This window comes from Rhinopithecus roxellana, chromosome 11, assembly GCF_007565055.1.
Source record: "Rhinopithecus roxellana isolate Shanxi Qingling chromosome 11, ASM756505v1, whole genome shotgun sequence".
Lineage (NCBI taxonomy): Eukaryota > Metazoa > Chordata > Mammalia > Primates > Cercopithecidae > Rhinopithecus > Rhinopithecus roxellana.
In genome coordinates this window covers 26,015,502-26,039,240 of record NC_044559.1, presented here as the reverse complement: position 1 = coordinate 26,039,240, position 23,739 = coordinate 26,015,502, and the positions used below count along the sequence as shown (strand labels likewise).

The 23,739-nt window shown below is 42.7% G+C and overlaps 1 protein-coding gene across 2 annotated transcripts; it reads right to left on the bottom strand.

The window, feature by feature from the left end:
* Positions 1-11,021: 11,021 nt before the first annotated feature.
* On the bottom strand, positions 11,022-23,059 carry TUBAL3 (tubulin alpha like 3). 2 transcript variants are annotated; one of them, XM_010366487.1, is made up of 4 exons: positions 23,023-23,059; positions 19,086-19,329; positions 13,248-13,396; positions 11,022-12,386 (listed from the first exon to the last, which is right to left on the bottom strand). In XM_010366487.1, exons 1-4 carry the CDS (start codon positions 23,023-23,025, stop codon positions 11,442-11,444), a joined length of 1,341 nt encoding a protein of 446 aa, XP_010364789.1. In that variant the 5' UTR covers positions 23,026-23,059; the 3' UTR covers positions 11,022-11,441. The 2 variants fall into 2 exon arrangements, with proteins under 2 accessions (XP_010364789.1, XP_030796847.1); XM_030940987.1 differs by lacking the exon at positions 19,086-19,329 and having other exon boundaries at positions 11,033-12,386; positions 23,023-23,041.
* Positions 23,060-23,739: the final 680 nt, after the last annotated feature.

Here is a 23,739-nt window from a genome sequence, read left to right as displayed (position 1 = left end):
GATCAATCAGCACGTAAATCTCCAAGGAGACAAGACACATGAAGGATGATAGGGGCTGCATTAGTCTGTTCTCACACTGCTAATAAAGACATACCTGAGACTGGGTAATTTATAAAGGAAAGATGTTAAATTGACACAGTTCCACATGGCTGAGGACGCCTCACAATCATGGCAGGAGGTGAACGAGGAGCAAAGGCACATCTTACATGGTGGCAGGCAAGAGAGCTTGTGTAGGGAAACTCACATTTATAAAACCATCAGATCTCATGAGACTTGTTCACTACCACAAGAACAGCATGGGGGAATCGGCCCCTATGATTCAATTACCTCCCCCTAGCCCCACCCTTGACACGTGGGGATTATTACAATTCAAGGTGAGATTGAATTGTAATCAATCAGTTGGGTGGGGACACAGAGGCAAACCACATCATGGTCTCTAGATATTCTCTCTAACAAGGAATCCTGAAAACAAATATCAACAACAAACAAAGCGGCCTGCTTCATGAGAGTACAACAATTTTGGAAGCTGTAACCAAATAGGGAAAGCTGAGAAATACCCAGCATTCGATTAGACGTTTTATACAATTTCAAGAAATGTGAAATACACAAGTTCAAAAGTAGTTAATATTAAACTAAAAAGACATTTACGTATGTCAAGAGCCTAAGGAATATAAAATCTAATCAAATGATGTAGCTAGTTGCCTTCGTAAGAATTACAGATGTAATCTGACTTGAAAATTAGATAATAGCATGACTCAAATCTGAGTGGGCTAGGGACCACTTCATTCTTTAGTTAATGAAGTTCTTGTGATAGATAATTGCTGGGACTCCATTAGAGTTGCCAAGAGCAGTCAGAGCCTGGTCAATATCATTAAGAAGCCTCAGCAAGCTAAGAAAACAAGAGACAAAACATTTATCTTGGTAAGGTAACCCCAAAGCTACAGGATGACATATTGTTTCTTTCAAGGGAAAGTGCATTTAATATTCTCTCTCCTTCCTATCTCAGCTATCATTCCCCAGTGTGAACCTCAAGTCGTCAGACTGAATCTCCCCCACTGCCGTTGTTTTTATCACCTACCAACACCTGGGTCAGTCCACCTCATTTCTTTTTTATTGTTTTTTATTTTTTATTTTTGAGACAGCGTCTTGCTGTGTCATGCAGGTTGGAGTGCAGAAGCGTGATCACAGCTCAATGCAGCCATGACCTTCCCAGGCTCAAGCAATTCTCCCACCTCAGCCTCCCAAGTAGCTGGGACTTCAGGCGTGTACCACCGCACCTGGCTAATTTTTGTATTTTTTGTAGAGACAAGGTCTCGCCATGTTGCCCAGGCTGGTCTGGAGCTTCTGGGCTCAAGTGATCCACCCACCTCAGTCTCCCATAGCACCTCATGTCTCAATCACTTTAGCTCTTGGCTCATCAGTCTTGCGCACAGGGTTCCTGTCTTAATTTGTGGTGATTTCAGTACACATGTAGATGACCTCTCCCACACTCTGGCCGCTCAGTTCCTTAAATATTTCCACTCCTATGACCCTGACCTGCATCCTGCCCATGACTGTCATTACAAGTTACAAACTTTCTGACCACCATGTCCTGTCTTTCCAGCTCACCCTTCCCAGGACAGCAACTCTAACCATCTCCCAGCCCCACTGAAGCCAAAAGTCCACAGATCCTGCTACCTTTACACCATCCACCATCCCTCCCGCCACTTCCCGACCTCTCTTCCCTCCTTGCCCGTCTAAATGCCAGAGTGGATTTTATCATCGCTCGCTGTGCACTCCTGAGATTCCCTTGCTCCACATTTGCCTTGTTTTATTCATTCAAACACGCCATTATTCTGCCCTTGAACTCTGAAGCTTAACAGAGCTTAAAACCCCCCCACACACCACACACACTCACACACACACCACACACACCACACCACACACCCCGTGCACACACCACACTGCACACCCCACACACACACCACACACCACATACACACCCCACGCACACACCACACCACATACACACCCCACGCACACACCACACCACATACACACACCACACCACACACACACACCCCATGCACACACCACACCACACACCCCACACACACACCACACCACACACACATTGCATACACACACCACACACTCACACACACACCACACACACCACACCACACACCCCGTGCACACACCACACTGCACACCCCACACACACACCACACACACACACCACACACCACATACACACCCCACGCACACACCACACCACATACACACACCACACCACACACACACACCCCATGCACACACCACACCACACACCCCACACACACACCACACCACACACACATTGCATACACACACCACACCACCTACGCACATTACATACACACATCACACCACACACACCACACCACACACCCCACACACACACCACACACACCACACACACACCCCACCCACACACCACACCACACACCCCACACACACACCACACCACACACCCCACACACACACCCCACCACACACCCCACCCACATACCACACCACACACACCCCACCCACACACCACACCACACATCCCACCCACACACCACACCACACACCCCACACACACACCACACCACACACCCCACACATACACACCACACACCCCACACACACACCACACCACACACCCCACACACACACCACACACATACTACACCACACACACACCACGCACACACCCCACACACATGCCACACACACAATTACATACACACACCACACCACACACACCACACCACACACACAGCATGCACACACCCCACACACATGCCACACACACAATTACATACACACACTACACCACACACACACCACACCACACACACATACACACACGTACTCACACATACACCACACCACACACACACCACACACACATACCACACACCCACACCACACACCCACATACATCACAAACATACACATCATACACACACAACACACCACACACACACACACACACACGGACTGATCTCACCTTAGAATCTTCACTGGACTCCTTAGATGGGCTCTTCGGACAGCCCAGCGTTTATACCATGCTTCGTTCTGCCACTCCTGCTCCTACTTCTTAGACTTTCACTCATTTTCTTCTCTCCTCAAAACCCTAGTATACCCTTCCCCTTCCAACCTCAGCTGGTGACCTTACTCCCTTTTCGTTAAGAAACTGGAGCACAATTTCACAGAAACCTCACTGCCATGTCTTCACCCTGAGAGCACCTGTACTCACACACTCTTTTCACAGAAACCTCACCGCCATGTCTTCACCCTGAGAGCAGCTGTACTCACACACTCTTTTCACAGAAACCTCACCGCCATGTCTTCACCCTGAGAGCAGCTGTACTCACACACTCTTTTCACAGAAACCTCACCGCCATGTCTTCGTCCTGAGAGCAGCTGTACTCACACACTCTTTTCACAGAAACCTCACCGCCATGTCTTCACCCTGAGAGCAGCTGTACTCACACACTCTTTTCACAGAAACCTCACCGCCATGTCTTCGTCCTGAGAGCAGCTGTACTCACACACTCTTTTCACAGAAACCTCACCGCCATGTCTTCGTCCTGAGAGCACCTGTACTCACACACTCTGCCTTCCTTCCTATTGAGTTAGATGAATTGTCCGTGCTTCTGTGTAGGGACAACCTCTGTGTCACACTCTAAGTTCCCATCCCCTCTCACCCACTTAAAACATGGATCCAACAACCTTTCTGTTTTCCTCTCACATCATCGATGCCACCTCCTCCTCTGCATCGCTCACACTAGCAAGCAAACCCATTTTTCTTTCTCCAATGCTAGAAACAACACTTTTAAAAGAATAAAAATGGAGACAGGGTCCCGCTATGTTGCCCAGGCTGGTCTCAAACTCCTTGGCTCAAGCAGTCTTCCTGCATCCACCTCCCAGAGTGCTGGGATGACAGGTGTGAGCCGCCGCATCCAGCCAACAACTCTTGACCTATCACCTCTTTCAGACAGTAGCAAGTTACTCTGCTTCCTTTTACAGCAACGCTCTGACAATTTCTCTCTGTACTCTCTCTTCTTTTATTCTCCATTCAACCCCCTTAATCAGGCTTGCATCCCTGTCATTCCACTGAACCCTCTCTTCAAGGTCAGCCTAAATCCAGCAGCCAAGCCTCAGCCCTCACTCACATGACTTAGGAGCATCCTTTAACACATGGGACCACGACCGTGACCTCCTCCTGGATATACTTTTTTCCAGCTTGGCTTCTAGGACACTCCACTGCTTTCCTTCTCCCTCTGTGGCTCCCCTTTCTAAATCTTCGTTGCTGGTTCTGTTACCAGAAAGGATCCCGATGCAGACCCCAATAGAGAGTCCTTGGATCTCGTGCAGGAAAGAACCCAGGCAAGTCCAAGGGCCAAAGCAAAGGAATTGAAAGAGCAACTACTCCACAGACAGAGTAGGACGGTCCCGAAAGTAAGAGGAGGAACCTGTCCACCCTAGGTACAATGCTTGTTTAAATATAGGATAAAAAAAGATCGGGGGGATGTCATCTGCTACAAGGGTTTGTGATAAAGGATTAATTTTCTTAATTACTATTTTTTGCAAGAATCAATATTATTATATTTAAAGCAAACGTAGGCATGCTTCTGTTCTCAAGATATCAGGATATCAGGACACTTCCAAGTCTGAGTCTGTTTAGTAAATGTTATCAATCTGTTCCCTTAACCGTAAACATCTCGAGGCCAGGAATACCCAACTTTCTGGGAGTCAGCCCAGCAAGTTCCAGCTTCATTTTCCTAGAGCTCACTCAGGATGGAGTCGGTCTGGTTGGAACTCCTCCGACAGTTCCTCTTACCAGGAATGCTCTCCCCGCAAATAACTGCAGTCTCCCTTGTCGCTCCCTTGAAGTCCTTGTCAAAGCTTCTTTCTTTGGAGGCTGCGGTGCCCACTTTTTTAAAGCTGCAATCCATTCCCTCTTACTGTCCTCTACTTTTTTCCCAAAAGCACCTGCCATCTTTTAACCTGTGGGGCAATTTACTAACTTACTGTGTTTATTGTCTTTTACTACAACATAAACTCCATGAGGGCAGGGGCTGCTTCTATTGTTTTCATTGTTGTATCTCCCATGCCTGGAACTGTGACGAGCACGTGATGGGTGCTCAATAAATAATCGTAGGTGAATCCATTAAATCAGGATGTACTGCAGCTCCTGTGATAAGGAAGCTGTGCCAACTTGACATTTCAGAAACAACATGTATAATATTTGAGAGGGTTTGGCCTAATACAATCATAGTCACCCATGTAATTCCAATTTTTAAAAGTGTTAATGTTGTCAATAAATTTACACTTGTGATCTTAAGTACGAATCTTAATTGCTTGTAGAAAGTTTTAGAACACTGAAGACTGCTTAATTACCAAAGGTATAGTTTAATTTATTAGATTTTTAAAGAATTATTTACAGTGCTTGGGAAAGTTTGTCGAACTCCTCAAAAGAAAATAGAATATATTAAATTTATAGGCAACCTAAAATATTTAAGAGCATTTATCTAAGACTGTAAAGGAGACCCAAAATTCATGTGTATTCCCTTTAAAAGTGATTATACAAATTTTCTAGGCTTATGAATAATGATATTCACAAGCTGAACATAAAAGCTTAAGAAATACTTTGGTTATTATCTTTAGTAGATTAACTTTTAAAAACAAAAGAAAATCTATAAATAGTATTTTTCTCAATGTGTCAGTACTCATACACACACACACACACACACCGCCCCCTCTAGCGCACCAAAAACTCAACAGCAGATCATTTAAGCACTTCACTAGTGCCCTCCAGTGGCTCAACAGAGAAACAACACATGTACGTTGAAGAGTAAATGTTATTTTATTTTGCTTTATTTTTTTGAGACAGTCTTGCTTTGTTGCCCAGGCTGTAGTGCAGTGGTACAATCACAGCTCACCGCAGCCTCAACATCCTGGGCTCATGTGGTCCTCCCACCTCATCCTCCCAAATATTTGGGACCAAATGTGCGTGCCACGCCTGGCTAATTTTTTTTTTTTTAAGCACAGACAGGGTCTCACTATGTTGCCCAGGCTGGTCTCGAATTCCTGGGCTCAAGTGATCCTCTCTCCTTGGCCTCCCAAAATGCTGGAATTACAGGCATGAGCCACTGCGCCCCATGGGAAATGGGGGCAAGCCTGGTTGGAATGGAATGCACACAATGACAGTGAAGAATGGAAGAGAAGTTTGAGTCAGAGCTTGTTGGGACAGGCTTTGCATGCCACACACAGGAGTTTGGGCCTTATGTTCAGGTGATGTGGAATCATTAAAGCTTTGAGTGAAGGAGCAGTGTAATCCAAGCTGTGCTTCAGAAGGTTCAGTCCGACAGTAGTGAGTCGGTTGGGTCAGGAAGACAAAATGAAAAGCAGAAGAACGTTTAGACCCCAGTGCCCTGGTGAAGGGGAGAAGCGTTGAAGAAAAAGAAGGGAATGGGTTCTGGACACATTACTGAAGTAGAATTGATGGAATTCATTCTTCTGTTAAAATAAAAACTGTAAACAAATCATATTTAACAGAGTTCAATTGAACACGCCACTGCACTTCAGACTGGGCAATGGAGTGAGACCCCGTATCAAATAATAATAGTAAATAAAATAAAAACAAAATGAGACAGTATAGAAGGAGAGTCTGGGAAAATCTCAGACATAGGAAAAGCACCAAGTAGTGTCACAGAGTCAAAGGAAAGGTTTCATGAGAATCAGCAAATGCTTAAGGTCAAGCAACCTGAAGGCTGAGAAAGTCATTGCTTTGGTGAATAACGCATTATGGGGGATCTTCAAGACAATAGCATCAGTAGAATGGTGGAGAGACACCAAATTACAAAGGTTGGGAGCAAACAGAGGATGCGCTGGAGGCGCATCACATGCATATCCTTTTTAAAAGTTTTGTAGAGTGGAGAGATGTGATAGCACATTGTAGGGATAGCAGAATCCAGAATAAAGGTGGTTTTCTGAATGGGGAAACTGAGCCTATAAGTAGGGGACAGAAAATGAATCAATGGAGAAAGTGAGATGGAATGTACAAGAGAGATCAAAGGAGAAAGGCCTCCTAGAAGACAGGAGTCAGGAGAGAAGGTGCAAGGATAACCAGCCATCTTGGAAAGAATATTTTTCCTCAGGGACTATAGAGAATATGTGAAGATTCAAAATAATTTTAGGGAGGAGACTAAAGAGGAATATTAGAAGTTAAAATCAGATAGATGTGACTACAGTAGGGTAGGAAATAAGGTGCTTTCCAATTTAATAAATATTTGAGTGCCTACAATATGCCTGACACTACAAATACACAGATGAATACAGTAGCTCCCACCTCAAGATCACATTTAATTAGTGTTTATAGTCCTCAGAGTTATCTCAACCATTATTCCAGTGACCTCCTCCTCACTCCTTAAGGGAGAAAGGCAAATATTATTACTTCTTAACCCCAATGTTAAATATTCAGCCAAAGTACATTACGTGAGTTTGCCAGTCTCAACAGACAGTGTTGATAATGAAAATTGAGCTAGAACCTAGTGTCATTTCCTCTATTTAACTGCTGCTACAAAATATGGCTTCTGCCATATCTTACTTCACAAATCCTTGAGTCTTTTCAAATATCCTTGGTCCACCTCTCATAAATGCAAAATTAAGAAGTATAGAACCATGAAAAATAAGACAATAAGAGAGATAATATATACCCTAATATGCTTCCTAGATCCTTCAGGAATATCAATATACCTTCAACAGACATTACTATCTACTATATGCATGGCACTGTGTCAGATGCCAAAAGTACAAAGATTAAGAATAATGCTCTGCTCTCTTGAAAGAGTGTAATAGAAGAAATAAGAAAAGGATGAAAATAAAAACAAAACAGATAATCTGTAATGCCAAAAGATAAATAGAACTAAGACCCTGGAAGTTATGTAGAATGTATAAACCAATATTTAATTCATCACTTTAAGGCATCCTATGCACTTATAACATTAAACAGGTTATTTCATGTCCCTGGGCCTCTGTCTTGCCAAGTACAAACATTCTTATCAACTCTTCATAGTCTTTCCAACTCTCATTGGAATAAATTGTCAAAAGTACAGCTACTTTAAACTCTACTAATAAATGGACTTTTGCCTGTACACAAAATATTCAGCAACAGAATTCTTCATAAATTACATAGATCTGTATCTGTTCAATTGGATTTTCAGTGAAAAAAGAAAGATCTAACAACTACCAACAAATATAACTGAAATGTCTTTCGGGTTTAATAGAACAGGTCAAATTATTTCCACATAGTATTTTCCAAAGTTTATGTAAGGTAAAAAAATATATAGTTGGAAGCAAAGAGAGGTAGAAAAAAGACAAAAAATATTTTTTAAAAAAGTGCATGCAACATATGGGACAATGCAAAGGAATTATATGTGTAGTCTAAGTCACATAAGGAAAGGAAAGAAAACTGAAATGATATTTGAAGAACTATTGGCCATGCCTCTTCCCAAACTGATAGGAGACATCAAGCCACAGATGCTAATAGCTCTAAAAAGTCCAAGTAGGTTGAACATAATAAAAACCACACCCAAGCACGTCACTGTTAAATCACCAAAGGAAAAACAAAACAAAACACTACTACTTTCCAGGATGCAATAAGATTGACAGCTGACTTTTCAATAGAAATAATGAAAGCCAGAAAATTATGGAATGGCATCTTTCAAAATCCTGAAACAAAATAACTGTCAACCTAGAATTCTATACCCAGAGAAAATATTCTTCAAAGATGAAGGCAATCTAAACATGTTTAGAGAAAAAATAAAAATAGAGAGGATTGTCTGTCAGCAGATCTACATTAAAAGATTGCTAAAATGAGTTATTTTGTCAAAAGGGAAGTAATCCCAGATGGAAGCATAGTAATACAAGAAGGAATGAAGAGTACCAGAGAACTAAACTAGGGGGCTAAATCTAAGCAAAATTCCATTATTTAAAACAATGATAATAATAGTATAGATTCCTTCCATTGAACAAGGTTTTGAAACTGCTCCAAAGAGTTGAAGAAACCAATGACTAAGAGAAATTATTGAGTTTTCAGGATGGCAGATAAGAAAAGAAAGAACTTGATAAAATGCTGAAACTCTCTCTGCTTATAAGATATTTTTTTAACTAGCCGAAATTGGTTTGAACCAATATGGCCAACCAGAGTCTGTGCAGAATGAGCTAGCTAATGTCGCAGCCCAAACTTCCACCATGTTTCATATTAATGCCCTCTAATTTTGTACATGCATCCCATGAGGAAACATGAGGAAATAACCCATGAGGAAGCACGAAGACCTTCCAGACCTTCCCTTTCCTTCCACTATGACCTACTAATCCCAGAACCTACCCACTAAACCTTTTCTAATAAAAATACTACCTTAGAGCCAGCACACAGGGAGACAGATTTGAGCTGAATTTCTATCTTCTTTTGGTCAATTCACAATAAAAGCCTTTCTTTTCTCAAAAACGCAATGCGACAGTGTTGGTTTCTAGCACACTGGGCAGCAAGCCCTTTTGCTAACAGTTTTCTTCCGCACTTCAATAAAGAGCCAACTCTAGATATTGTTGGTCTGTGTTGGATATAGTGAAGAAACACTAAAGGTCACCAAATCATTCCTCTCATTTGGACAAAATAATTTTTTTTAACGTACCTTTCTCCAAATGTTTGATCCCATCAAATCAAAGACGTGAGAATGAGAGTCATGTTCCTTTCCGTTACTATACGAGGAATCCTGGCATCTCAATTAACAGGCTCCATGCTCCAAACACAACCCTGGTATGAGGTTGTTTTCGTGTGAACAGAAGTTGAGCCCTTGGCAGAGAAGCTTGGAAGTGGAGTCCAAAGGGGACACAGCCAGATACTTAGAGACTTGGCGACTGAGCAAAAACTCAGTGATAGTTGTCTGTGCTGGGAAAAAAACAAAAACAAAAACAAAAAACAAAACAAAAAACCCTTACTGGCATTGAAGAGTAGCTAAATATCATTTCCACCAAACAGTGGTCATTGGCTTCCATGGTGAGAATGGTTTCAAGTGAAAGCAGGCAAAATGGTACATTGTTTGAGTACCATTCTTAAAGGCCACATCTCAGGGGAGTGATTTTAGTATGTAAAAGAATCTCCCAAGAAACTGTTAAAAATGGAGGGTTATACTTTCCACTCAATGTTGCTAAGAACCTATAAATACTCTAAAAAAATAGATCTTACCAAAAAAAAAAAAAAAAACCTACAGAGGGTCCATTTTTGAGTACAGGTACACAAGCAAGAAGGTAGTAGCCTTGTAGTTTGAGGAATCTCAAAACAGATACACAACTTCATGCCTCCAGCCAAGGCTTTAGTGCCTCGTATCTTCCGATGTCTACCTAAGCCAAAAGCTTGTACCCAGTTGAGGCTAAGAGTGAGTATAGCTGAAGGGTGAGGGCTCACAGGTTAAACGGCACAGGTGGATAAGGCTCCTGAGGATTATCTACCATCAGTCAAAGAGCAACACGTCAGCCCAACTCAGTACCTCTGCAGCATCTAAGTTGCCTTATATTAGTGAGACTAAATATTGTGGTTATTTAAAATCTCGCTAGTGGTTTTAATGCATTTATAGCTTTGTCCAGAGTCAATTATTTTCTCAAATGGAACTATTCAGTGCCAAAAATTCATTCCATTTAGTGTTTTTGTAAATCTCAAACCATTAACACACAGCCCCTCCAGCCCCCAGGATTCTAGCTTAGCAAGTCGATAGAGAAGCTCCATGATCTGCGTTTTTACTAAACTTCTGCAGTGACTCTGGCACAGAGTTACGCTGGCGACACTTTGAGAACACCACCTCCAGGACAGGGAAGTGGAAGAGATAGCTTTCACCTCTGACCTGCAAGACACGCAAATTCAAGTTTTAGACAGACCCAAGTTTGTTCACATAAAAAGCAAACTGAGCAAACTGAGCCCTTTGGGCACACATTTCAAAGAAGAAAAAGAATCATATTGAAAATATTTATGATTTAATCAGTGTCAAAATATAGATATGGGGGAAAAAACATTCGTAATCTATATGTGCTGTTTTCTACTTCAGGTACCAGAAAGGGAAAGCATAAACTTTAGGATTTCATTGTCTCTTGGTAAAACAAAAAAAAATCCCACCTAGAAGTGACCCAGCAGTTCAAAGGACTCGAAGCTTCCAAAGGCTCCCAGGTAGCAGAGCTGGCTTGTACCAGCAGACCAGGAAAGAATGCGTTCGTTGTTGGTACTGACCCACTTAATTTAGTGTGGAACCTAGAGTCTTGCCTGATTTGATTTCGTTTTTCTTCTCATCAGGGAAACTATTCACTAGGCATATAACGGCTTGAAAAGAAAACGTGCCATTTTAACTTGACATTCATTTGCACCCATCATACGTGCCTCAGAAACTTTGCCCCACTTCCTCATAATCCCTCTCCAAGGCTGCCAGATCTTCCCTGGCCTCCAAGAACTCTGCTTCTTCCATGCCTTCTCTGAGGTACCAGTGCAGAAATGCTCTCTTGGCATACATGAGGTCAAACTTGTGGTCCAGGCGGGCCCAGGCCTCCACAATTGCTGTGGTGTTGCTCAGCATGCAGACGGCCCGGTGGACTTTGGCCAAGTCCCCACCTGGCATCACCGTGGGCGGCCGATTGTTGATGCCCACCTTGAAACCAGTTGGACACCAATCTACAAACTGAACAGAGTGCCTCGACTTCGTGGCTGCGATTGCTGCATTCACTTCCTTAGGGACCACATCCCCTCTGTAGAGTAGGCAGCAGGCCATGTACTTCCCAAGCCGAGGGTCGCACTTGACCAGCTGGTTGGAGGACTCAAAGCAGGCAGTGGTGATGTCTGACACGGAGAACTGCTCACGGTAGGCTTTGTCAGCAGAGACGATGGGGGCAAAGGCTGTCATGGGGAAATGTATTCTCGGATAAGGTACTAGATTGGTCTGGAATTCAATTAGGTCCACATTCAAGGGCCCTTCAAACCGGAGGGAGGCAGTGATGGAAGATACTGCCTGAACCATCAATCTATTGATGTTGGCATAAGAGGGGCGTTCAACACCGAGTGTACGATGGCATATATCATAGATGGCCTCGTTGTCCACTATGAAGGTACAGTCCGTGTGCTCTGTGGTGGAGTGGGTGGTGAGGACACAGTTATAAGGCTCTACCACAGCAGTGGAGATCCTGGGGGATGGGTAGACCGAGAACTCCAGCTTAGTCTTTCTGCTATATTCTCCTGTGAGCCTCTCCATTAAGAGAGATGTAAACCCTGAACCAGTGCCTCCTCCAAAGCTTCGGAAAATCAAAAATCCCTGAAGTCCACCACACTGTTCTGCCTGAAAAAAAGTAAATGAGATGTGAGAATTCAGCTGAATAAATCCAGAAGCAGTGAATTGGACTGTAGTGGTAGGATACAACAGGTTTCCCCAACACAAAAACTTTCAGAAAGGACTCCTTTGCCATTGTTAACTCCACAACAAACATAGCTACTTTGAAATACTCTCAAGGGGACTTATGGAGTAGGCAAAGCACTTCAGAGCTTTATTATAAGCAGAGCATAAATATACACCTGTCTTTCACTGACCTCTGTGCACTTATCTGTATGTGGTTGCAAGCAAGGCCTTTATCAATAACAAAGAAAATGACAAAACACGGAAGCAAAATAACATTCCCCCCACGTCTATGCTCCATCTGGCATGCCAGTGTAAAAGGCGTTGTAGTAGCTAACAAATATGCCAAACACCAAAACCCTTACTCAGCAAACGGTCTCCAGACTCAGGCCCCTAAAGAGGAATTAACTAGCAGTGAATAGAGTCACGCATCTCCAGACAGGGAGTGCCTCTTGCTAACTTCATAAACATCAGTTACTCTTGGAAAATGACAGGCTACTCTTGGAAAGTGACAAGTTTTAGAGTGCTATGGGAGGCTCTGATAACAAGATGAACCTTGTGTTAGGAGAAGCAGGGATGATCAGGTGTTCAGGAGACCCCCAGTAAGGGTACAGGTCCCTATCCCCTTCCTACTAACAAGGGGAAATCAAAGTCAAGATGAGGACCCCTCCCCAGTTCTGAGCACCCAGGCCAATGACCAGGGAGAGACGGTGGCCATGGTGACAGCAGATAATGCTTGTGAGTTCTGCTGCAGGATCCCACATGTCCCAGGCACAGCCTACTCGGAGAAGAGGGGGAATCACTTGCCAGCTTCCGGGTCCTCTCCAGCACAAGGTCGATGACCTTCGACCCCACAGAGTAACAGCCTCGCGCATAGTTGTTGGCAGCATCCTCCTTTCCGCTAACGAGCTGCTCAGGATGGAAGAGTGAACGGTGCTGGCCCGTCCGGATCCCATCTGCAGAGAGTGAAAGGAGGTCGGTGCACTCAGTACAATTCAGCCGTCGACCTGCTGCTATTCCTCCAGGCGCCTCCCTGTACCTCACCCCCATGCTTTCTCTCAATGTTGTGGCCCAGGAATGGAATTTAGATAGTGCTGAATTAGCCTGACTTAGCCCAGGAAAAGTGGAATTTTTTACACACACATGGAAAGTATGTTTTTCTACCACACACCCCTTATTAGTTTCCCAGGGCTGCCATAACCAATGACAACAAACATCGTGGCTTAAAACAATAGGAATTTCTTTCCTAACAGCTCCAGAGGCCAGAAGTCTAACACCAAGGCGTTGGTAGGCTTGGTTCCTGCTGGAGGCCCCAGGGAGCGTCTGATCCAAACATCTCTCCTGGCACCTGGTGACTCACAGTTCTTAGCTCTCCTTGGCTTCTAGCTATCCCCTTCCAATCTCTACCTCTGGCATACAAGCCTTTTCCCTGTGTGGGTGTCTGTGCTCTCTCCTCTGATAAGGACACAATTCTTTAGCATTAGGGCCCACCCTAATCCAGGAGGACCTCATTTTAACTAACTACATTGACAGAGTCACCGTTTCCAAATAAAGTCACATTCTGGGGTTGCAGATGGATATGAATTTAGGGGGACACGCTTCAACCCACTGCCCACCCTAGGACACGTTGGCATTTTGAGACAACTATTTTTATCTACAAATAGCCAACTGTGTGCTGCAAAAGCACACAGAAAGTCATATCCAGGGTGCAGTGGCTCACATCTATAATCCCAGCACTTTGGAAGGCTGAGGCAGGTGGATCACCTGAGGTCAGGAGCTCGAGACCAGCCTGGCTAACATGGTGAAACTCTATCTCTACTAAAAATACAGAAAATTAGACAGGTGTGGTGGTGGGCACCTGTAATCCCAGCTACTGGGGAGACTGAGGCAGGAGAATCACTTGAACCCAGGAGGTTGCAGTGAGCCGAGATCATGCCACTGCACCCCAGCCTGGACAACAAGAGTGAAATTCTGTCTCAAAAAAAGTAAAATAAAATAAAATAAATTTAAAAATTAAAGGTATATCCATCTTTTAAATCTGCTTTAAAAGAGGATTTAACAGGCAAGGCACGGCAAACTCAAATGCCCACACGACCCAAACACCAAGTGCATAAATGCATGATGCAGGACAATTGGCGTTAAGATGTTGGCAGTATCCAACACAACTGAAGGCAACCCATGCCAGGTCTCATTGCCTTTTAAAACCCTGGGCAGCATGCCCTACTCCCCCACCTTAGAATTACTCAAATAGCATTATTCCTGACGATTAAGCAGCAGCGTTTCAGGGCTAAGTAGGCTTTGGGACTGCTGCCCTGGTTACTGTGGGATACTGCATTGCTTAGTAGTTAAATGCATGTTTCAAGAATCAGTTTCCTGGGTTCCTATCTTGCCTCCCTCACTAAGCTAGAGAGAAGTTACTTAGTCAATGATTTTAGCTCATAAATAAGGATTATAACAAGATCTACCCCATTGAGCTGTTACGAGAACATAGGGCACAACGCACGGCCCATATAACAACAGCAATTATAAGTAACAATGATAGAACTGGCTTCATGACATGCATTTATGCAGATTTACCTCATTATACACCACCAGCCTTGGCAGCAGATAGCTGAGCCAGTCCTAGGAGCTCACAGCCTAAGGAGAGATGCATTGTGTTTCTGTTTAATAAAAGCACAATCGTTTTTCAATTCACCGTGCCTTCCTGTGGGTGACCAAGAATTTCTAAACTCCAATTTTGCAACCTCTCAAATAATATTTATTAAAATTGAGTTTAAATAACTTTTAACTAGCTTACACACAAACCTCCCCCAGAGCTAGGATGTTTAAAAGATGTATTTATAAACAAGATATAAGTGAATGTGTAATTCTGGGTGGACTATTTCCTTCTCATCTGAAGCTATAAGGCTGCATTCAGGCTAGGGAGGTAATTTACGGAAGCTTCCTTTTTCATGACAATGTTGGGTCGGGATCTTGAGGGTCAATAGCTTCACAAATGACTTCCATAAAATCCATTATCTCAGGGCTTAGTGGTTGCAGCACCTGCCGTTCATCAGTAATCCATGCCATACATTCTAACTTCCCAGGCACAGGTTGCTGAGGGGCTTTAGTACCCAGCATGGTGCCCTCAATCAATATCCTCAGAGACGTCAATGGTTTTTGAACAATTATACGATGGCTCCTCAGCTTAACTACAGTGTCATTCTACTGCACTCCACTTCAATCATCATCACTCAGAACTCTCCCACTGCCAAAATCCTAAACGTGCAAATTCCTTTCTCTGACCACAACTTCCTCATTTTGCCGTAACTTCACCCTTGAGCCTGCCCCTGACCATCTTCCCAGCCTCATCCCCTGCTTTGCGCTCCTGCTCACACCGATGCCTGGCCACGCTGAACTCCTGGTTGGACTTGCGGGGCATTCCTTCCTGACTCTGAATTTGCAGATGCTGTCCCCTCATGAGAAGGTGTGTGAGGCTGGGTGTGGTGGCTCATGCCTGGAATCCCAGCACTTTGGGAGGCCAAGGTGAGAGGATGGTTTGAGGTCAGGAGTTTGAAACTAGCCTGGGCAATACAGTGAGACCCTATCTCTATAAAAAACAAAAAATTGCCCTGGCACAGTGGCTCTCGCCTATAATCCCAGCAGTCTGGGAAGCTGAGGCAGGTGGATTACTGGAGGTCAGGAGTTCCAGACCAGCCTGGCCAACATGGTGAAACCCTGTCTCTACTAAAAATACAAAATTAGCAGGGCGTGCACCTGTAATCCCAGCTACTTGGGAGGCTGAGGCAGGAGAATCACTTGAACCTGGGAGGCGGAGGTTGCAGTGAGCAGCAATAATGCCATTGCACTCCAGCGTGGGCAAAAAGAGCAAAACTCTGTCTCAAAAAAAAAAAAAAAAAAAAAACTTATCCACATGTAGTGACATGTGCCTGTAGTCCAAGCTACTCAGAAGCCCAAAGTGGGAGGATTGCTTGAGCCCAGGAGTTCACTGAGCTATGATTATGCCACTGCACTCCAGTCTGGGTGACAGAGCGAGACCCAGTCTCTCGCTCTAAAAAACAAACAAACCTATTTGATGGCTCCGTAGTTTTTCATTCCTTCCGCCTTGCAGAGCAAGCTTGTCCATCCTGCAGCCCACAGGCTGCGTGCTGCTCAGGATGGCTTTGAATGCGTTCCCACACAAATTGGTAAATGTTCATAAAACATTATGAGATTGTTTTGCGATTTTTTTTTTTTAGCTCATCAGCTATCATTAGTGTGAGTGTATTTTTTGTGTGGCCCAAGATAATTCTTCTTCCAGTGTGTCCCAGGGAGGCCAAATTATTGGACACCCCTGTTGTAGAAATGTCTATTAAGTTGTATCATACACAATAAAATTAACTTTTTTAGGTCAAAAAATAGTCATACACTGGCAATTTTATATGGCTCAATTTCAACAGTATTGTTATAACCATTTATATTTTCTTCTTCACTAGATTAGGCTACTTTCCTGTTGAAAGACAACAGATTTAATAAGAAGGCAAACCTAGGACCAAACACAGCTCTGCTCTAATAACTCAGTGATCTTAGGCAAGTTCCTTCACTTCCCCAAGATTTATCAAGTTCCTAGTCTATAAATTGAGGATGATAGTAGTGTCTCCTGACAGAGTGCTGAAAGAATTAGAGGAAAATACCTGTGCAGGTCTCCCACTAGTAAACAATAGCTGCCGTGGACTAAATGACTGTGTCCCCCCAAAATTCGTGCATTGAATCCCTAATCCCCAATGTGATGGTATCTGGAGGTGAGTCTTTGTGAGTAAGTAGGTCATAAGGGTAGAGACTTCACTATGGGATTAGGGCCCTCATAAGAAAAGACATAGTTCTCTGCCATATGAGAATACAGTGAGACGGTAGCCAGCCATCTGTAAGCTGGGAAGAGAGCCTTCACCCGAAGCCGACCACTGGGCACCCTGGTCTCAGACTTCCAGTCTCCAGAATTGTGAGAAATCAACAACTGTTGTGTAAGCCACCGAGTCCATGGTGTTCTGATACAGCAGTCCGAGCTGACCAAGACAGGCATCTTCACATCAAGGGCAAAAATCAGCATTTATTCATCTTTGTACTCCCATCACCCAGCTGAAGTGTTAATGGGGTTGTATTCAGTTCCTTCTTATGATGACCTTGAATTCATCAGCCTCTCCTTTTCTCCACCCCTCCCACTCTCTCAGTCAACAGTCAGCACCAAGGGACAGCGAAGTAAATGAGTGACTTTCAAAGTGGATGCCCCAGTTCCCACTTGAGCCTTCCAAGCTGGTACCACATGGAGCACAGGGGAGCTGTCTCTTTTGAGCCCCACCCAAATTGTAGATTCATGAACAAACCAGCAAGTATTATTGCCTTAAAGCACTAAATGTAGGGGAAGTTTATTACACGCCAACAAATAATGGGATGCACAACATCAAACCCAAATCTACCCCACTCTCTAGCTTTTCTTTTAAGTCAGTAAGAGCCCCTTCTCTGTCCTGTATTTTTCTTTTTTTTTTTTTTTTTTTTTTTTTTTTTTTTTTGAGACGGAGTCTTGCTCTGTCGCCCAGGCTGGAGTGCAGTGGCCGGATCTCAGCTCACTGCAAGCTCCGCCTCCCGGGTTCACGCCATTCTCCTGCCTCAGCCTCCCGAGTAGCTGGGACTACAGGCGCCCGCCAGGTCGTCCGGCTAGTTTTTTGTATTTTTAGTAGAGACGGGGTTTCACCATGTTAGCCAGGATGGTCTTGATTTCCTGACCTCGTGATCCGCCCGTCTCGGCCTCCCAAAGTGCTGGGATTACAGGCTTGAGCCACCGCGCCCGGCCCTCTGTTCTGTATTTTTCTAGCTCCATTTGAAGAGGTTTTGCATGACATACTACAAAGTGTATTGTTAGTAATCATAAAATTGCACTGTTTTTCCCATAACTAGAGTATATATTTGGCCTCTTGTTCCCTTGGGATTCTTTTCAAATATTCTACACTTTTTAAGCAGCTATCGAAAAACTGTTTGATTCTTTGCCAGTGCCTTCCGGCAAATGGCTCTCAAACCCAGGAAAAGACTTAGTGTTCTGTTATGATGCACATGTGGATCAATTAGCAGGTCTTAATTCATTTCATCACACAGGTAAAGAAGGCTAATCTAGGCCAAGTGTGGTGGCTCACGCCTGTAATCCCAGCACTTTGGGAGGCTAAGGCAGGTGGGTCACTTGAGGTCAGGAGTTCAAGACCAGCCTGGGCAACACGGTGAAAGTCCATCTCTGCTAAAAATATAAAAATTAACCAGGCATGGTGGTGTGTGCCTGTAATCTCAGCTACTCGGAGGCTGAGGCAGGAGAATTGCTTGAACCCAGGAGGCGGACGTTGCAGTGAGCCAAGATGGCGCCACTGCACTCCCACCTGAGTGACTCTATCTCAAAATAAATAAATTAATTAAATTAAATTAAAATTTAAAAAGGCTAATCTAGTCTTCCCTTTGGCTGTGTTTGTCATGTTAATCACCCATGGCCATTGAGTAAGCCTCTACATTTGGGAATGGCCCCTGTGATTTCATTCAGATAGACCAGTATAACCTGATAATCCCACTCACTTGATTTGTTTGAGCATGGCTCCAGTTAAGTACGCTAGAATGGAACATGTATTGTACCTATAACAGCTGGCTCCAAGTCCACGAAGAGTGCTCTAGGCACATGCTTCCCAGCTCTTGTCTCACAGAAGAAGGTATCGAAAGATGCATTTGTGTGCTCCATTTTTGCATTTTCCAGCTGATCCTGTTGACTGTCGAGAACAATGCCATTTGGCTGGATTCCATGTTCCAGGCAATAGAGTTCCCAGCAAGCGTCCCCAATCTGGATGCCAGCTTGACCAATGTGGATGGAAAGGCACTCCCTCTGAAATAAGTCATGGTGAGTTGGAACTGAGCAGGTGTTTAGATAACAGGAGAGCTGTTACTCAGCACTTCTGGTTACAAATGACGGAAACCTAGCTAGCTTAAGGCCACGGAGGAATGTGTTATAAGGATAATCAAAAGTGTTTCATGGAAACCAAGACCCAGGGTACAGCTAAGCTTCAGGGACAATTAAACCAGGGATTTAAATTCCATTAAAAAGTTTATTTTAACAACATAAATTAAGCACCTACTCTGTACTGGACTAAGAATTAAATTAAGACAAATACACACACACGCACATACACAAAACGCGAATCAAAATACAACTCATTTCACTTTATTCTTTTAATATAGGTGAGGTGTGTGTGTGTGTGTGTGTGTGTAATTATATATATTTCAGGTGGACTTGTCTAGAAAGAAAATTAGCTAGTTATTGGAAAGAAATAAAACCAAAATCAATATATAGTCTTGTCAGGTACTAAAACTCATTGCAGATAAATTTAAAATGTTATCTTTACCATTCATATGCACTCTGAATAAGGATGGATACACTAAACTTAAAACTAGTGGGAAATTTTACAAGGCAAAATGCAATAGATTTAACAATTACAAAATGTAAAAGTTTTATAACAAACATATAGAGATAAAAATGGATTTTATATACATCAACTTTCTAAAAAAAAACACTTAAGACGTCCACTAGACAGGCAAATGATATAAACAAACAAATTACAAAAGAAAGACTCTAAAATGCAAAGATGTAGGCTGATGGCATTCACAAGCATCATAATTCATAAGCAGGAAAACCAAAAACGAATCTATTTAATCTAACCATTTATATATTGTTGGGCATTTAAAGGATGATACCTCAACACAATGGCATGTTACGCAACCCTTAAATGTTTACCCCCCAAAAAAGATTAATGACATGGGAAATGCTTACAACATATTAAGTAAACAGCACATAAGATGCATAATTGTATATAGAGTATGATGTCAAATCTGTTCAAAAATAGGCACAAAAATCTAAAAGAAAATGCATCAACATATTAAGTCTAGTAATACCTGGGTAGTGATTTTGTTTTCTTGTCTAAACTTTACTATTTCTTCCACCTTCATCAGCCTTCGTATTCCCCCATCCCACTTCAAATCACATTTTTTTTAAGGCAAACAACTGTTCTGTCAAACAGACAATGACCTACTTTTTTTAAGAGAAGGAAAGAAAAAGCTAAATCCTAAGAAATCTAAGGTAATAGCAGTCGCTGATCTTAATATTGATGTGGTTTGATTGACAGTGGTGCTGAAACAAATCTATTTGGGGGGTCTTGCAGAGTGAGACCCCCATGTCTTCTGCATCATCAGGACCCTTTAAGCTGTTCAACTATATAAGCTGAGGGGAAACCCTGCCCTTGTTCATGGCTACACTGCCCCAAAGCCTGAGATTCAACTACTGAAAGACCTCAGACCTCCTGTCAATTCCTCACCTGTGGTCTACACAGGGGTCCCCAACCCCCGGGCCACAGGCCAGTACCAGCCTGTGGCCTGTTAGGAACTAGACTTCACAGCAGGAGGTGAGCGGCAGGAGAGTGAGCATTACTGGTTGAGCTCTGCCTCCTGTCAGATCAGCGGCAGCATTAGACTCTCACAGGGGCACTAACCCTATTGTGAACTGTGTATGCAAGGGATCTAGGCTGCAGGCTCCTTATGAGAATCTAACTAATGCCTGACAATCTGAGGTGGAACAGTTTCATCCAGAAACCATCCCCCACCACCGACTCCATGGAAAAATTGTGTTCCACAAAACCGGTTCCTGGTGCCAAAAAGGTTGAGGACCACTGGTCTACACAGATCACTAGTGAGAGGGAAGTAGGAAGAGGGCTCTGGTCCGCCACACCCCTGCAGTCTGACTTGGACTCTGCTCACGTTTAGTGGCATCAAACCTTTGTACTTTGTCTCTGTGATTCATAAGGCATAACACAGCCCTCTTTGCTTCATGACCAATTCAAGTTCACTGCCTTAGTAGGGCTTCCTTCTCGTTTCTTTTCTGTGCAACTATCAGTCTCTCTAATTTAGAAAGCACTTCACTTAGAACAAACTAACATTCCACCTCTCAAAACAGCACATTCTGTTATAAACAGGCTTTGTATACCCCTTATCAGGCTTCAGATACCCTTAATCTTATTCTTCTCCCCTTCTGTAGGACTTCAAGTGCTGTAAATACATTAGCTGCTGTAATCTGATCAAAACTTGGCTCCTTAAAGTTAAAATTTTTAAAGGAGAGGGTGAATGTTCATTGTTTCTACATCATTAAAACCTCTTACTTTATAAAGTTCACATGTAGATTTCTGTGTCTTCTCCACTGGCTACCACCCAGTCCTTTGTTATAGTGACAAGTAAAATTCGGGTATACATGTAGTATTCGTTCATAATATTCATGGTAAAAATAATCACTAATATAAAAAAATATATATTGTTCCTCTTCACGTGGTCTGTTCAAGTGACTCCAAAAGCAGAGTGATGCTTTTCTTTTTGAGCTCAGCATTAATAGCCTGGCCTAACAAGCATCCTTGGTCTTTGAAGAAGCTTAGCTTATAACATAACTCTGTCCAAGGGTGTAGAAGACTATCTTCACCTTATTCTTCTCTTAGCCTCTCCCTTTTTTCCAAATTCTCTATGAAAACATTAGTCACACTATAAAATAGAAGACTATAAAATGCCCGCTGAACGTCAACACTGATAAGTCATAGCACATTATTAAATGCTGCTACAAGGATTATTTGAATTACTAGAAAAGCATAACTCTCAATTAAACTTTTAATTTTGAGATCTTTGTAGATCGATATGCAGTCGTAAGAAATAACATAGGAAGATCCCTTGTATCCCTTACCCACTTCCCCAGTGGAAATATCTTGCAAGACCGTAATACAAAATCACACCCAGAATGTTGACAGTGATAGTCAGGATACAGAACATGCTATTATCACAAGTCTCTCTCATGTTGAAAGGCATAATTTTTAAAAGCAAAACAATTTAAAGTTTTTAAAATGTTGGACAGAGAGACCAATGGGGTGAGAAGTCAAAGATGAAGAAGCAGTTCGAAATGTTGCTTCCATTGAAGAATTAAAAATTCAAAGATACTGAAAAACTGACACAGAAGAAAATAAAGGGGAAATGGATCTGAAAAGATCAATCCAAAACAGAATTATTGTAAGTTATTCTATTCATCGTGGTGCCCAAAGAACTAACCTCAAGTGAGGGCAAAGAAGACGTCTGCGCACTTTACCCTACCAGGCATTTATGAGGTCAGCCATAGTCTGAAGTCCTCAGAAGCTCTTAACAGCATAACGAAAAGTGAAGCAATTAGTATCTACAGAAAAATCAGCACTCTGAGCCTAAAACAAAGGTGAAAACTAAAGGAAGGAGAGGTTTTTGCTTCAGTGCTTAAGTTAATGGCAGTAAGATACTACAAATCAACTGAGCTTTACCTTGAAAGAAGCAACATTACAGAGGAATAGATTACAGCCTGTCCACACCTGCTCCCAACTCATCTACATGGATATTGAAAGAAACAAATATTTCTTTACAAATGTCTTCTCTTGCATTACAATTTTATTAAAAATTGTTTGCTGTGGGAAAAGAGCCAAATAAGATTAGTAAAATTCCTACAACAATGCGTAGGCGTGTAGTCACTTACCATGCTGATGAGAACTTGCCCCTCCTGCCCTGTAGTAATGGTTGAGGAGCCTCCCAGCTGAGCTTTATCACAGGGGCCGGAAATGACTCCACCTAAGGGCTGGAGCTTTCTTCACTTAAAGCGGTACAGCTTCTTTTTAGTTTTCTAGTTATCTGGTCTCAGAGCAGCTGTGTTGGGACTGAACAACCTGGGATAAAGTTTGTACACAACCACAGATGAACTACAGAGAGTTTATCCAAATCTGCGTCCAACTTATACCTATGTTGAAAAGAACATGTGTGTTTTAAAAATCACCCTTTGGGGTTAAGAATTTATTTAGCATTGGCAGAGAAAAGGAAAGAGTATGAGTAAAATTTGCTACCTTTTTCTGTTGCATGAGTACTATATGAATATCTTCTTAAATAAATTTAAACAATCCCTGAATACATAGAGCAAACCAAGACAGTGTCCTTTTTACTTCTGTGTCCTATGCATGCCTCTCAACCACTACCACATCCAAACATATGGGAATTTTCTGTTTTTATTATAATTGTCTTTGGAACTTTTGTATTATTATACATAATATATACCTATGCTATTATTTTTTATTAATTGCACTAAGATCAGATAACACATCTTAACTGATTTCTCTCCTTATATATTTGCTAAAACTTCCTTTATATTCCACTATATGGTCAATTTTTGAAAATGTTCCGTGAGTGTTGAAAAGAATGTGCA

Coding starts and splice junctions, on each gene's coding strand:
- TUBAL3 (XM_010366487.1), bottom strand. Junction 13,397..19,085: donor CTTGGAGCCAGCTGTTATAG/GTACAATACATG, acceptor CACTCTCTGCAG/ATGGGATCCGGACGGGCCAG. Junction 12,387..13,247: donor TGGAGAGGACCCGGAAGCTG/GCAAGTGATTCC, acceptor ACTTTTTTTCAG/GCAGAACAGTGTGGTGGACT.